Genomic DNA, 16,965 nt, shown 5'->3' on the forward strand with positions numbered 1-16,965 from the left:
AGTCTCCTGCCTCAGCCTCCCAAGTAGCTGGGACCACAGGCGCCCGCCACAACGCCCGGCTATTTTTTGGTTGCAGCCGTCATTGTTATTTGGCGGGTCTGGGCTGGATTTGAACCTGCTACTTTAGGTGTATGTGGCTGGCGCCTTAGCCACTTGAGCCACAGGCGCCGAGCTAGAAATCCCAATTTTAAAAGCCAGGTATTCTCTCAGTGATACCTGGCAGGCTTCCAGGTGTGATCGACTTTTAACCCCTGTCCTGTAAGAACTTATAAGAACAGAGAGATAGGTAATAGGTTGTGGTTTTCCAGTGAAATGGATGGCAAGCTGCCCTGTGATGGGGGATCTCCTTACCATAGCTTCTGTTTTAACTGTAATAGTTTTACTGCTTACAGTTGGATGTGGAACTTTACACACACACACACACACACACACACACACATTATATTATCACCATCTTTTGCAGCAATGTAGCAAAGTGAGTATTATCTCTCCTTTATAATCGAGGGAAAGGGATCTGGGTAACTAACTTACTGAGGGACACACAGTTAATAATGCATGAGGAAAGGAAATAGAATATTTTTCTGTGGGTCTAGACTCACAGAAAGTGGACACAAACCACTTTCCATTGTCTTGTAGATTTTCTTGCCTCAGTGGCCTTAAGTGCCACCTCTGATTTGATTCTCATTCATCTGCTAGAGGGCTTCAAGAAGACTTTCTGCTCTGAACTGGTCCTTGGAGTGGACAATTTAGAGCAGCGGTTCTCAACCTGTGGGTCATGACCCCTTTGGGGGTCTCCTGCATATCAGATATTTGCATTACAATTCATAACAGTAAAAAAAATACAGTTATGAAGTAGCAATGAAAATAATTTTATGGTTGGGGGTCACAACAGCATGAGGAACTATATTAAAAGGTTGCGGCATTAGGAAGGTTGAGAACCAGTGATTTAGAGGATTGCTTACAGTTCAGAATAGCCAAGTCAAGGCTTTGAGAATCAGGTTAAGTATAAGCAGGATGAATGTGAACAGACAAAATCCTGTACCTCTAATTATTATGACTTACTGGTTTGTTTCCAGGTGTTTTGAAGTCCTCTGCATCTACTTTCAGTCAGGCCAAAATGAAGAGCCTTATGTCAGCATCACTAAGAAGCGGCAGATGCCAAGAAATGGCCTCTCTGAAGAGATTGAGAAGGAGGTGGGCCAGGCAGAAGGCAAGCTATTTACCCACCGATCTGCATTCAGCCGGGCTTCAGTGATCCAGGCTTTCCTGGGCTCAGCTCCCCAGCTGACTCTACAGCTGTACATAAGCATCATACAGCAGGATGTCACTGTCGGAAGAAGTATGTATATATATATATTTTTTAATTTCTGTCTGTATTTGAGGATCAAAATGGAAAGCCATATATACTGTTTATTTTATTTCAAGTGAAATTTATTCATGGAGGCATTCAGTCCTGAATCTGCTCTAGTTCTATGCTCAAAACTTAGTGAGTTAAAATAACATTTATTTTGGATAGCGCCTGTGGCTCAAAGAAGTAGGGTGCTGGCCCCATATACCGGAAGTGGTGGGTTCAAACCTGGCCCCAGCCAAAAACTGCAAAAAAAAAAAAAAATATATATATATATATAAAATAATAATATTTATTTTGCTTATGAATCTGCATTTGGGGCAGGGTTTCAAAGGGATACCTCACCTATGCTCCACTGTGGATCAACTGGGGTGGCTCAAAGATGGGACCTATGATCCAGCATAGGCACGTTCACTCATATGTCTTGATGAGGGTCTCAGGTCTTTTCCATTTGATCTCTCAGTGTGGGCAAGCTTAAGCTTCCACACAGCATGATGGCTCTTTCCAAAGTGAGTGTCCTAAGAGTGAGAGAAGTTCAAGTAGAAGCCATATCACTTTTTGTAATACAGCCTGGAAAGTCATGCACTTATGCTGCCTTCTCTTTGTTAAAGGAATCACTAAGTCCTGCAGATGTTCAAGGGAAGAGGAAGAAAGTAAACTCTGACTTTCTTTGGGAAGTGGAAGGGTTTAGGAACATCATACGGGACCAAAATGCCATTGTGGCCATTTTTACAAAAGATAGTTTGCCAGAGGCTAAAAATACCTGTATAGCTTCCAGAGGCTGGTTCTCTTGGGATTTCACTTCTGTCTTTCAGTGATAGTTCTAAACTAGCTGAGATAATTGGTTTAATAGCTTTATGGAGAGTAGAACAGAGCCACTTTCCTGTCTTAGAGTTCCAATAGGTTTATCAGCTTTTAAGTGAACACAGTTTTCTACACTTTGGGCTATTCTCATTTCATCAAGTTGTGAGCAGACTTTGGTTAAGTCAGGGTCCCCCCCAAATCCTCTATTTGCATTGGACACAGTGAAAATCCTTCAAATGATAAAGGGAAATCCTCCCAAATATTATAGGTAAATCAAAACTAGACATTCTGATAAGTTTTGCTATAGATCCACAAAATGATTTAAAAGACTTAAGCTGAAAAAAATGCATATTTAAGAAAACATTTAAACTGGAATTAAAGAAACACTGTTGTTTATTTCACTGTGCATTTTAGAGTGCCTATATTTTAGACTGGCAAAATTTCTTAATTTGTGGTGGGTTCACAGTATATTTGCATATTAAAGCTGTCTTCCTTATCCAGGTTACTTGAATATGATTCTTAAGGTATGAGTCAGGATCTAAGTTAGAGGGCTTGAACCTTGGTGGATTAATATTTATATGAAAATGTCTCCCACAATCCCTTTTAGACAGTAGGTGCTATTGAAAGGAAAAAAACTATATTAAAATTATAATCCTCAGTATCTACTGACAACATTTATTATCTTACATATGGTATCTTGTATCTCTTGTAATTACAGAAGTCAAATGTGACTTGAGCATCACAACTTTAATAGAGTTTTTTCTTTTCTTAATATGTGTGTGTGTATATTTTTTTGGCATCCTTTGTTCTCTAAGGACTTAGAACTGGAATGGGTTTTGACCAATGTGAGTCCTCTGCATGCCTCAATACCCTTTTCCCAGTGTATTACTTTTTCCACGAAGCAGGGACACAGCAAGAAAACAGATACAGTAATAGCCTGTTTGATTTTTACAAGTAGATTCAATTTTTTCCACAAGTTTTTGATAGTGAAGACTGTCCTATAGTTGAGAGATTGGCAAACTATAACTCATGGGCGTAATTTGAGCACTGCCTCCTTTTGTAAATAAAATTTTATTGGAGCACAGCTGTGCCCTTTCATTAATGTATTGTCTGTAGCTGTTTGGATGCTGTGGGAACAGAGCTGAGTAGCTGCAATAGAGACCATGTTGCCCAGAAAGCCTAAAATATTTTCTATCTAGTTCCTTCTAAAGAAAGTTTGCCAACCCTTGTAGTTTTTAAAACAGAATTCTGTTCAGGAAAAATAAAATCTGTTTTGTAAATTGTTACCAGTGTCACAAGGGATACTTAGTATCTTCCAGGAACCTGGAAAAATGTAAGTCCTCTAAGAGTTAAACAAAATATATAATATTCATGTAGAAAAAAATCAACCAAGAAAGGAAAATCAGAGTTGTAGGTTTGTTCTAATAATTATTATGTTGAAATATGACAGGTATATGTAAATGTAAAGGAACCAGTGACAGAAATATATAAAGTGTTGTTTATATGTGAAAGCATATAAGGACACTTACCAAAAATAGAAGATACTTTATTTAATAAAATTGTTTTTAGGTACACTGTTAGCAAGTGAAAAACTAATAAAGTATAATGAAGTTTAAAAAACAGTAAATCAAATAAATATGGAAAAAGGAAGTGGGCATAATCCTGTTAAAAAGACAGAGGGCTTCCACTTATTGATTTACCCCAACCACTGCTTTAACATACTGAGGAAAGAATCCCTCAATCGGAAGGGCCATGAAAGGGCCTTATGAATAGAGCATGGACTTGGGTTTGTCATAGAAGCAAATGCTGGTACTATATGTCATATAGTTAGGAATGCATTTAATGCAGGAGACAAATACCTGACCATAGGTTTAAGCAACCCAGGGTTTATTTTATTCATCTAACAAGAAATAGGAGGTAGGCAGTTGCTGGTATAATTTCAACAGTGGCAAATAGATGTCTGTAAATCCATTGGCCTTTCACTTGAATTGCTACTGAAGCTCCAACCATCATAGCTGCATTCAAGACAGGAAGAAGGGTTGAAGAGGGAGGGACAGGTGTCTTTCTCTTTTCTTCATAAGTATAGCTTTTCCAGAAATCTCCCTAATAGACCTTACTTTAGGTCTCATTGAACAGAACTGATCACATGTTCACTTAGTTGCATGGGATGCTGGGAAAGCCAGACATAGAAATGATTGTCCCCAATGGTTTAAACCGGTGTTCCTCAAACTTGCATGATAACGATCAGTTACCTGGGGGCTTGTTAAATATGCAGATTATCAGGACTTATCTCTAGAATGGTGATTTGTTAGGTCTAAGATTTTATATCTCTCTCTCTTTTTAAAATAAGGACCCCAGGGGATTTAATTTATTATTATTATTATTTTTGCAGTTTTGGGCCAGGGCTGAGTTTGAACCTGCCACCTCCAGCATATGGGGCCAGCACCCTACTCCTTTGAGCCACCAGTGCCCATCCCCAGGGGATTTTATATTCAGGAAAGTTTAGGAACATTGGGTTAGACTATTCATGACCTGCCTGGGTTTGGGCTTGTTGCTACCTAGACTGAAACTGTGTTTTGTTAAAGGACAGTGAGAGGAGTGGATATTGAATAGGCAACTAACAGTATCTGTAACAGCACCTAAACACAGTCCAGATTCATAAAAGTGTCTATTCTCTTGACAAGAGAAGCAAATAGAGTCCATCAGAACCTGACCCTATTCAGCATTCAAATTATGTAACTCTCTCCTTTTTCTCTCTCTGATTCTGTGCTCACTGAGCAAACATTGATGAATATAGCCTCCCAGAGTTTGGAACGAAGGAGAGGAGGTGGCACCAGCTACATGGTCACTAGAGAGTTGTTTTTTTTTTTTTTTTTTTTTTGTAATATCATTCATATAAATTTCACCATTTTAAATATACAATTATTCTGTAGGTTTTAATATAAGCACAATGTTGTGCAATCATCACCACTATCTAGTTTTAGCATATTTTCATTACACCAAAAAGAAACCCTACCCATTAAAAGTCATTCATCGGTTACCATGCTCCTACCCCCTGGCAATCAGTAATCTATTTTCTGTTCACATGGATTTGCCTTCTGTGCATAGTAAAATCAGACTGTATTAGAAAGTTTTCTTTCTCATAGTTGATGAATAATGGACATTGTTTCTGTGTGCTTCTATCTCGGAGTTTGGCTATCCTGAGACTCCCTGAGTTTTGTCATTTCTCAGCAGAGGCATGTTCAGGACTCAGGCCCTTAGAGTATGGGTTGGGCTGAAGCCCAAGTGAGCACACCAAAGTTACTACGTTCTGTGAAGGCTGCTGCAGCCTGCTGTTTGGCCTTTCTTCCATTGAAGGTGATCGTGTTCATAGTAATCACGACTGCTTTATGAACTCTTGCTTTATGCCAGTCACTGTAATGAGCATCATTGTGTTTCATTTTCACAGTGTCCCTGTGAAGTAGATAATATTATATCTATCTTACTAAAGAGGGAAATTGTGCTCACTGTCTGCCAGAGGTGCCAGGATTTGAGGTTAGGTTTGTGTGACTTCATTCATGGATTCAATGAGAATTTCTTGAGTGTATTCTGCATTTCAGACTCTGTGCTGATCTCTGAGGATAAAGCAGTGAGTAAGTGATTGAGTGACAGGCCTTAATCATCTTGGAATAGGATAGACAAACATGAAACAGATAATTAAAATCATGTATTTATTTTACTCCAGGTAATCCTTCAAGTGAAAGTTAAGGGACCTATGTGTGGGTATTTAGGGGGATCCTAAATGAGTCTGAGAGATGAGGCAAAGATTTCCAGAACTTAGGTTTAAACTGAAACTGGTAGATGAGGAGAAGCCAGGTAAAGGAAAAGCAGGAAAGAGTATCCCAGGATTTCAAGCTTTATCTCAGAGGCAGTGGGAAGACACTAATAAGTTTTAAGCAATACAATATCATGATCAGATTTAGTTTTAGAAACTGATTACTCTGGACAATTGTTGGAAGGCAGTGAGGGAAGAGACAGGAAGGCCAGTAAGTGGGCTGCTACAGTTGTCAATTTGCAAATGATAATGGCTTGGACTAGAATAGTCAGAGTGGATTATTGAAACAATATTAAGGATGTACAAGTGGAATGCCATGATGATTGATCAAATATAAAGGTGAGGCAGTGGGAGATGTTGAAAGTGGTTCCCAAGTCCCTGACATGAGCAGTTGTGGGTATAGATCCCAGTTTGTATTGGTACAGCACTCTGGAAAAGGAATAGGTTTGTGGGGTATATTTTTGCTTTTAGTTTCAGACTTTCCAAAGAATGAACAAATTCTAAAGATTCTATTTAACTCATAAGAGAACAATTATCTGTTGAAACCAGCTCAAAAGGACATAAGAATATTGCCTAGGGATATTGAAATGAATATATAAATAGAAGTAAAACTGGTTCTATTACAGTATAAGAGGTGGGACAATTGAACCTCTACTGTAATAGACATTCAACATGTCTATCAGTGATATACAACTTACAGAGGGATGTAAATGAACTCACAAGAAGTGCAAGACCAGAATTGGAGAACCTGGAGAAGTACCTGAAGACAGTTCAGTATTTCCAATGAAACATTCTTTTTTGCTAGAATGTTAAAGTCAAGTAGAAATTTAAAGGTCCCTCAAAAAAAGAGTCCAGCCATTAGGGTTATCAGATTCCTATCAGAAACATTTCTAAATCAGATTTGATCAGGGCTCAGTGGATATTGATAACATTGCAAAGTCTGTGTTGCCACAAAGGCAGCTCCCTGACCAATGAAGGGCTAGAGCCCAGGGATACAGTAGACAGAAATAAGCATTTAGTATCTTGAAAAGCCCAGGCTAACAGGAAAACCAGAAAGGGCTGATAGGGTAAAAACCCACCAAGACTGTGTGAGGGTGAAAAGGAGCCTTAGAAAGCAGATTCTCTCCTTCTCCACAAAAGCCTAGGTGTGGTTCCCAATTACCCACATGGACCTTTCTCTGCAAGAGAGTCTCTATGTACAGCGCCATAGCTCGGCCATGCTGCTGGTGTTCTCGAGTACCTGTAGGCCAACATCCTGAAGCTGATGGGCAAGGTGGCAGACAACTGCAGGATGTGCATCACCCCTGAGCATGTGGAGAGGGCAGTGGACCAGAACCAGCAGCTCACCTACCTCTTTGAGGATGGCACCCACTCTCAGGTTGAGGGGAGGCCCCAACCCAGGAAGAAGTAGAGATGCCTGGGTCTCTGAGCCTGGTGGGACCTCAGCAGCAGTCTTATCCAGCTCCCAAACTACCACAGAAGAGGGATCTCAGGCTGCCTCTCTTAACCCATAATCTTAAAGTTTTTAAATCCATGATAATGCTCCTGGCCTCTCTCAGTATCTGTCACTTAGGGTAGGAGGAGTCTGTAAACCATTCATGGGGAGGCATCCCATAGAGAGTTGGAGGTGGAAGGCATGGTCAGGGCTGTGGGGTATTTGAATCAGTGATTTCAGAGGTGTAGTTTCCAGTGGTGACGGTATGGGCAGTGGCCCCTGTGGGCTGAGGGAGAGAAACTTTTTCATTGGCTCTGAGTAGGGAATGCTTTGAGAGGCCAGGGACATAGTTAGGGACTTTGGTGGAACTGAAGCCCCTGACTGAGGTGCAGGCAGCTTCATTCACACAAGGAAGGTGTAAAGTCAGAGTAAAATGATGGCAACAGGGAAAAGGGGAGGGGGGCCACTGGCTGTCATGAGCTTAGTGTGCCAGGGGGCTGTTACATGGGGACTGGGGAAATACAAAAAAAGGTTATAATCAGGTTGTTTTAAGTTAGAAATAGGTATCACCTCAAGTGCTGTGGCAATCTGTCACTTTGTCTGTGAGTGCCCACATATGAGGTTCTCACTATTGACCTAGTCATTGAGGGCCACCCTGTGCTGCCTAATTACCTTTCACAAAGGGCTAGTCATAAGCTGCCCAGCCAGCTGGAACAACAGGATCAGAGGACCAAGGTTCAAGATCCCAGTTCACCATTTTCTGGCTGTGTGATATTGGATGTATTCTTATTCCCTCTGAGCTATAGTTTCCTCATGTGAATAATGAGGGTAATAAGAGTCCAAAGGTCAAGTCTCTTGTAAACTGCTGCCTCACACAGCACATGACATAGAGGTTCCCTTAATAAACATCCATGCCTATCCCCTTCCCTAGCCCCAGTCACACAGGCATGCCTCCCCAGCGTGCCGCTGGGCCTGGTTCTCAGGTAACTACTGGGAGCTTGGGCCACTGGCTGTAAGAACTACAGCCTACCCAACCCTGTGAAGAGATAAGAGAGGGCCAGGAGAAAGAAGAAGGCAGGGCAGAGTGATGGGGCAAGTGGTCTCCACTCTGCTTTCCTCTCTGCTTCTCCTTCCTGGTGACTCATTCTCTCTCTGCCTCTGTCTAAGCAGAATGGATTGTCTTGGACTTTGGCTAATCCACAAGGGTGTCCTAAGAATGAAGGAAATAGTGTTGGGATTGTGTTTAAGGGCTCTTTGGAAGATGTGCTTGTCTATACCCAAGAAACCTTTCTTGCCCCGTGATGCCCAGTGAACCTCATATTTCCAGATACCTCACTGCCATGTTGCCCGCCTACAAATGTTATCCCTAAGGAGAGCTGTGAAGAATCCCAGCATTAGCCAAGCTCATCTATTCCTCTTTGGTGCATCTGATTGAGTAGCAAGCAGGCCTTTTCCCAGCAAATACAGGAAGAGAGTCAACTTCAGATGATATTTGATGGTTACAGCATTGTCTCCCCATTCTCTAGAAGCGTCTTTAGGTGTAAGCATGGGTTTCTCATAAACCCATGTCTTTTCAGTCAAAAGTGGGTGTCCCTAGGTTGGTTAACGCCAGAGAATTAATCATTATATTCCCATCTTGACATGTTGAATAAATAGCTGTTTTATGTTTAAAAACTATTTTAGCTGGTGACTCTGGTTGGTAGCACAAAACATGGACTCCTGGGTACTTCATTGGAATGTACATCTGAGGAATTCATTCAAGACCAGAATGCCTATAGTAGGCAGGTAAGCCACATTGGGTTAGCTGTTCTTACCTTATAGCCCATGTGCTACTTGACTCTCGTGGTCACTGTAAGTAGCGAGGCTTCCTGGGCTCTTTCAGAATCTCCATTTGACATCTCAGGCAGAGCTTGGATATTGGGCATAAATGAGCCCAGGTTGGCTAGCCCTCTGCAGATTCAAGGGGCAGGGGAGGGTCAGCAGAGAGACACTGCCATCCCTCAAAGAATTGTGCTCAGCTGTGCTTATGGGTTTCACAGGGAACAGGGGGCCAGGACCAGCAGAGCTTCAGCCTAATCCAGCCCCTGCCAAATCTCCCTGTACATGTGCAAGGAATCCCCCACTCAGGGAGAGAGTGAGGGAGGCAGAGAGGGGAAATTGCTGCTGTGGGAAGGCAAGAGCCCACCTTAATCTAGGCCTTTTATGCATTTCTAGAAGAGGGGTGTGGTAAAGAAGGATTCCTTCTAGTTTGGCCCCTGTAGAGAGGTGGAGAGGACACCATTGGCAGTCATGCCCTGTGGGAGTGGGAAACCTAAATCCCCATTGAGTAAAGACAGAGGCTGGGAAGGTTGTGGCTGCCAAACAAGCCTGTGATCACAGTGTCAGTGCAGGCCAGGGTCAGACATGACTGGAAGAGATGAGCCAATTGCTGAGCCTGGGAGGAACTTGAAAGATAAAGTTGCCTTGTTGTTGGCAGAAAACAAGGCCTGATTACCAGACTGGCCTCCCACCAGGAGCATCCTTTGCTATTGGGAACAGAAGAGTTTTGATTGCTCAGATCCCCTGGTCCCTGCTTGTGACATTTCCTGTAGGATGTGGCCATAGGGTGATAGTATGACTCTTCAGAAATGGCCTTTGTTATTTCCAAAATTGGATTCTAGAAAGAGGGGTGCTTTTCCTAACCTCTAATAAATTATTTCTTAAAGTACAAATTACAGAGTGGCAGCTTACAATTGAGTCTGTATAGCAGATGGAGTTGCTAGTCCTACACAGACAATTTAAAAGTCCCCCAAACAGCAGATGCTGGTGTGGATGCAGAGAGAGAGGAGTACTTACACACTGTTGGTGGGTTTTCAAACTAGTACAACCACTATGGAAAGTCATATGATGATACCTGAAAGAACTAAAAGTAGAACTACCATTTGCTCTAGCAAAAGTAATTTTATCAAAAAGACAAATACACTTGAATGCTTACTGCAACACAGTTCACAGTCACAAAGATGTGGAAATAGCTCAAGTGCACATCAATACATGAGTGAATTAATAAAATGTGGCATATGTGTACCATGAAGTACTACTCAGTCATAAAAAAAATGGTGATCTAGTATATTTTCTAACAACCTGGATAGAACTGGAGACTGTTCTTCTAAGTGAGGTATTATGAAAATGGAAAACAAACATCACATATACTCAATACTAAAATGGAACTAGTTGATCAATACTTATATGCACATATGGAACTAAAACTCAATGGGAATCAAGTAGGTGGGAGGGGGTAGGAAGGGATAGGTAAATTGACTCCTAATGGGTACAATGCACATGTTTTTGGTGAAGCACACATTAAAACTTTGCCTTAAAATCTACAAAAACAAATTATGTAACCAGAACATGTGTATCCCCATAATATTGTAAAATAAAAAATAATAATAGTAAAAATAAATAAAGGGAGCCAAGGAAAGTGCCCAGTTAAAAGCAAACAAGCAAAAAAACTGCCAACATTTAAAAATCAAGAACTTATTACTTGAAATTGTTGATTTCTGGCTTTTCTTGAGAAAAGAAAATGGGCATGCACATGATTACAGTCGAATAGAAATGGATCGCTGCTGCTCCATTAAAGCTGGGCCTCTGGTTTGCATCAGCCATTAAGTCTTATCACTGACACACTTCATTAATTCATAGCAACTGTCTGACCACAACAGATACTTGAGTTTTTTACCTTGACCATAAATTAATTCTAGGTCCACAGTGTTCAGAAGGATCTATCTTATTTAATGAAGTAACATAGTATAGTGCTGCTTAAACTCTTTGGTGTAGGGCCAATATTAGCAAAATTTCTTGTTTTTCTTATTCCAATTCATTGTGAACTGGTATGTAGTTTTGTTAGTAATATGCAGCTCACATTTGATTTGTAGCTGTAGGTTAATACCTGGACTGGTATGTACCCTGTTCAACAAGTGAGACCACTCCTTAAAATGTAGCAAAACCAGATTGCTGTGGTTCCTAAATGCCAATTTTCAGTTTCTATATCTATTGTAGGTAACCAATAACAAAATTGATGGCTGTACAGTCCACAAACCATAGTTTTAATAGACTGAGATAATAAATTTGTTTTATTGTAGTCTTTTATGAGTATGATTTTAAATCTAATGAAAGAAAGTGACCAGGACCTGCATTTGGTATTTTTTTCTCTTTCAGCATCTTCATGAAAACAGATTTGTTCTCATATTAGGATTTTAAAATAGCACTGATGAAAATATGGCTCAATTAATTTTGTTAAGGTAAAATCTACTACGGAAACCAGTTAGCAACAGAGAGATAAGTTATATGTGCACTGCAGTAGTTAGATTCTTGAGTTCTAAAATGTAGGATGAAAAGAATTCACCAACTCAACTGTGGAAGAGTTATATGTGCACTACAGTAGTTAGATTCTTGAGTTCTAAAATGTAGGATGAAAAGTATTCACCATTTCAACTGTGCAATATCCTTTACTTGAGGGCCTGTCACCTTCCATGGTTGTAAAATAAGGAGGTTGGACCAAATTATTTCAAAGGTCAGTTTAAGTTGTACAGTTATCAGACTTGATCTTTAACTAAGAAAATATCTCTACTAAAATTAGATAAGTGGGACAGAAGGCACAGGGATTTGAGGGGAACCTCCATGTTGCATGTGAGGTCACCAAGGCCCAGTGATATATATGCTCTCCAAGGGTGACATGATGAGGAATCACTTTGGAATGACAGTCCTGCCCTTCTAGCTTGTTGTTTGAGGCTCTTTTCTCTAGCCAGAAAGTGTGCCTCAAGATGGAAAGTGTTGAGTATTCTCCTCTGGAAAAATGAAGCTCGAGTCTTCCATATTGAGGAATTAAGGTAGCCTGGATTTTTAGAAAAGCACTCAACAAGAACTTTCACTTGTGTCTTATTTGGGGGTGGCCAGATAGTTTGGAAGACAAGGACAGATTTTATAGTACATGACTTCAGACTTTGCAAAGCTAGGTCTTTCTGTTGGACAGTGTGTTAAATTGAATCATAAACACAAATACTTCTCAAAGATGTTCTGGGAATTCTGACTCTCTCTGCTGACATCATCTTAAACGCAGTTATGTGGTAACATGAAAAACCTGTGCCCAAAAGCCAATTCTTTGAGATATCTGAGGTACTGTTATTTTTATGGGGCTCTGAGACAGTTCTTTATTGAAGATAAAATCTCTGGGATGTAGCTGATTATAGGGCCTTTAGGACATCAGTGTAAATTGAAAACTATCTGGAGATGATAGAGACTTACTGTGCCTTTGGTTCACGTAGGACAGTGGTTCTCAACCTTGCCCCGACTCTTTATACAGTTCCAGTGGGTCACAACCCACAGGCTGAGAACTGCTGACTTAGAACATGTGATAATTTTCGTAAGTGACAAGTTTGGTGGGAGAATATCACAAACATAACAGAGGAAATTTTTGTGACATTCAAAATAAGGTAATAAAGCCAACATAATAAAAGGATTTTGTACAAACTGTCTGTAGGCATAATGATTAAGCCAGTTTTCAAAGAAGTCTAGAATAGATTCTAGACATCTGTATTTTAATAAAGCTATATAAAAACATTTGATGTGGAGCAGTGCCTGTGGCTCAAGGAGTAGGGTGCCGGCCCCATATACCGGAGGTGGCGGGTTCAAACCCAGCCCAGGCCAAAAACTGCAAAAAAAAAAAAAAAAAAAGAAAGAAAGAAAGAAAGAAAGAAACATGTGATGTGAATATTTAATTAAAAAGCACTAGTGACATATGCTTGATAAAATTTAAAAAGGAAAGTTGTGATCAAATACTTTTTAGAAATTTACTGAAATGATGGCTGATAACACTGTAATTTTCTTGCCTAATATCATGAGGGAAATCTCCATCAGGACTCTCATAATTAGAAACATATAATAGACAGTAAGTTCATTGACCCATCTTTAGGACCTTCCCATACAACCTAGAACTTCGGAAATATTTATATTAATAATATTTTTCCTATTCAGATTTAATCTAGGGAAGGATGAACACCTCTTTTGATCTGACATTTTCCATGCAGCCAATCAATGTTAATATAGTTAATAAAGCTAATTTTATATAACATATTTTTCTTCATAAGGTGAAGAAAACAAATCTTTTTATTTTATTTGTTTTATTTTATTTTATTTTCAGAGACACAGTCTCACTTTATTGCCTTTGGTAGGGTGCTGTGGTGTCACAGCTCACAGCAACCTTCAACTCCTGGGCTTAGGCGATTCTCTTGCCACAGCCTCCCAAGTAGCTGGGACTATGGGCACCTGCCACAACACCTGGGTATTTTCAAATCTTTTTATATTTATTTATTTATTCATTTATTTTTGTTGTTGTTTATCAGGCCCAGGCAAGGCTTGAACTCACCACCCATGGTGTGCAGTGCTGGTGCACTAACTACTGGCCTATAGCAGCCAGCTTTAAGCCTTCTCTCTTTTCCCCAGGAAATCTGAAAGACAGTTTGAAGTACCAAAGAAATTGTGAAGTTAATTTTATCTCATTTTGGAATTGATTGGTGATGTGATAGGCTGAATAATGACCTTTCAGATTTTTGGATTCTAATCTCTGGAACCTTTGAATGCCACTTTATATGGCAAAAGAGACTTTACAGGTAAAGAAAATGAGATGTAAAGATTACTGTGGATTGCCCAGGTAGACCCCTAATTTCTGTATAAGGAAGATGAATTGGCAGGTTTGATTATAGAGAAGACAATGTGAGGACTGAAATAAGATGCTGCACTGCTGGCTTTGAAGATGGAAGAAGCCAGGAGCCAAGGAATGCAGCTGTACAAGCTGAAAAAGGCAAGGAAGTAGATTCTTTCCTAGATCCTCTGGAGGAAGCAAGGCCCTGTTGACTCCTTGATTTTAACACAGTGAAAATTATTTCAGACTTCTGATCTCCAGAAGTATAAGAAAATAAATCTTATTTTATTTTAAGCCATTATGTTTGTGGTAGTTTGCTTACAGCAGTCATAGGAATATAATATAGGCCAAGAGTAATCTTTTACAATCTCTTATTAAGAACAGATCAATACTTCAAGAAAGCCTTTTCATTTTCATAGGCAAAAAACTAAAATCTGTGTTTGTTTTAATGAACTATTTGGTTCTAAACAACTTACTATGCATTTTTGATAGTCTTACAAATAACCCCATCAAAAATGAGTCAGATTTGGCAAAATGTTAATACAAAATGTGTTCCTTTTCAAGTAATCTTGCTTCAGACCCTCTACACCTTTCTTCATTTGTTCAGATTTTGTCCTTCACCATTTTTCTCTTTCCTATTCTAGAATACATCATTTTACTTTAGGACAGAAATATTCTCTTTTGCCCTCAATTAAAAAAAAAAATCATTATCTTGAGATTTGAGAATTAAGAGAGGATCATGTATATTATCTCATTCATATATATTAATTATAGCTTCAAAGCAGTAACTCATATTTCACAAAGAAAATTAGAGGATAGATAATTGTGAATTTCTGTCATTATGGTAGTCTATCAGATCTCATAAATATATCTAACCCAGCTGTATTCAGCCACATAACTCCCTTATTCAGTTTCATAATATGGCAGAAATGAACATGTTCATTTACAGACCCAAAGATAGAGCCTCTTTGTAGCATGTAAATATAAGAAGCAAAAGTGTACAAACTGAAATTATACTCACTAACCAATTTTTTAGTATTCTATCCTACTTAGAAATGATCTAGAAAACCACTGAATATCCAAGATCTTTAGTTGTTTAAAGATTTTTTTATTTTATTTCTTATAGTATAACTGTGTACATTAATGCAATCATAGGGTACAGTGTGCTGTTTTCATATACATTTTGAAATACTCTCATCAAACTGGTTAACATAACCTTCATGTCATTTTCTTAGTTATTGAGTTAAGACATTCATACTCTGCTTGTAGAAAGATTCACTTGTACCCTTGTAAGATAAACCATAGAGGTGACCCCACCAATCATCGTCCCTCCCCCCATCCACCCCTCTCACCTCCCCTCTCCCACCCCCTTCCCATATTCTAAGGTTATAATTAGGTAATGACATTCCTATGAAAGCTATGAATTAGTTTCAAAATAGGGCTGTGTTGAAATGCTTTTCAAACATATACTAAAAAACTTCCTTACTGTAGAAATATAAGTTCATAAAAACAGTGATTCTCTCTGCTTAAAAACAAATTTAAGTTTTATAATTTTAAACATTCAAAAGGAATAATTCCAGGTGCTTTGGTCCAGAAGCTGTATAAGTTTAGGAAAAATATACCCAGGAAGCATAAAATGTATGCTTATATTAAAACATAACACCAATAAATCAGAGGTGTTTACATGAAACTAAGACTCTTAAACTAGTCTTACATGTCAAAGATTTACATAAAGTAAGTAAATCTGAATTTTTACAATAGTTCTGAGTTGATTTTTTGGAGAATATATATTTTTAATCTGGCACATTTAAAGTATCAGTAGTTCATTCTCCATATTTTAGGAAATTTTAGTTATATTCAATTTATATAGCCAATTATTTGTTTAGATATGCCAATCAGAAGAGAGCTCCTTTATAATCTAATATATTAATGCTGTGCAGAGAGGGGAATATATCACACAATCAGAAGTGAAGGTATTTCAGAATTACAGACATAATTAAAATTTATAGCTTCAATTCCATAATTTAAGCCATAGGTCAAGAGTCAACACAAAATCAGGAAATCTCAAAAAAAAAAAAAAATCAGGAAATCTCTCCATCTAGATTGCAAATAGTTCTTTTCTCCCCAAAGGGCATGAAATTATTAATTAATTTCAGCTAAAAAATATACTAACAAACAAAAAGACTGAGAAATCAGATTCTCTGTTACCTTTCACCCAGCAGGGACTAGATTTCTATAAACTACGAATATATTTAGAGAGATCTCCAGATGGTCATACATTAAAAATCAAATTTTGAACCATTTCTGCCAACAATGGGGAGTAACTTAATAGCCATAAATGAACCAAAACAAAACAGAAACACAAAATTTGTAGAGAGAGAATTTAAAATTAGAAAATAAGGGTGTCAACAAAGTGCTCCTGGCCCTCTGGATTCACTTATGAGATCCAAGAAAAAATATGCCTGGTGCACAGGTCTCTCTCAACAGTGTTTACTTAGATCTGGCAGGTAAATCTATTAGGCATCTCATTATGACTTCCAAAGTGGTTACAAGGTATTTTTCAAAAGGAGTAAAATCATTTTTCTCATAGAGATATGAACCTATGTTATTTACATAGGAGGGAGTGGACAGATGTTTAAAAGAGACAATTCAAAGAGAACAAACAAAAAACAGTTGTAGGCTCGACGTCTGTGGCTCAAGCTGCTAAGGCGCCAGCCACATACACCTAAGGTGGCGGGTTTGAATCCCCAGGCCGGGCCCGCCAAACAACAATGATGGCTGCAACCAAAAAATGGCCGGGCGCTGTGGCGGGCGCCTGTAGTCCCGGCTACTTGGGAGGCGGAGGCAGGAGACTCGCTTGAGCCCAGGAGTTGGAGGGTGCTGTGAGC

General features: G+C 39.1%; 1 protein-coding gene across 1 annotated transcript in view; it reads left to right on the forward strand.

Annotated features, from left to right (window-relative positions):
- XK (X-linked Kx blood group) overlaps positions 1-16,965 on the forward strand; it is a 43,786-nt gene that overhangs the window by 7,786 nt on the left and 19,035 nt on the right. The window contains exon 2 of the mRNA XM_003799876.3: positions 1,077-1,339. Coding sequence (XP_003799924.1) covers positions 1,077-1,339 — 263 coding nt within the window. The remainder of the gene's footprint in view (positions 1-1,076; positions 1,340-16,965) is intronic.

The sequence above is a fragment of the Otolemur garnettii genome, unplaced genomic scaffold, assembly GCF_000181295.1.
Source record: "Otolemur garnettii isolate 467f Iridium unplaced genomic scaffold, OtoGar3 scaffold00158, whole genome shotgun sequence".
In the NCBI taxonomy this organism is placed as follows: Eukaryota; Metazoa; Chordata; class Mammalia; order Primates; family Galagidae; genus Otolemur; species Otolemur garnettii.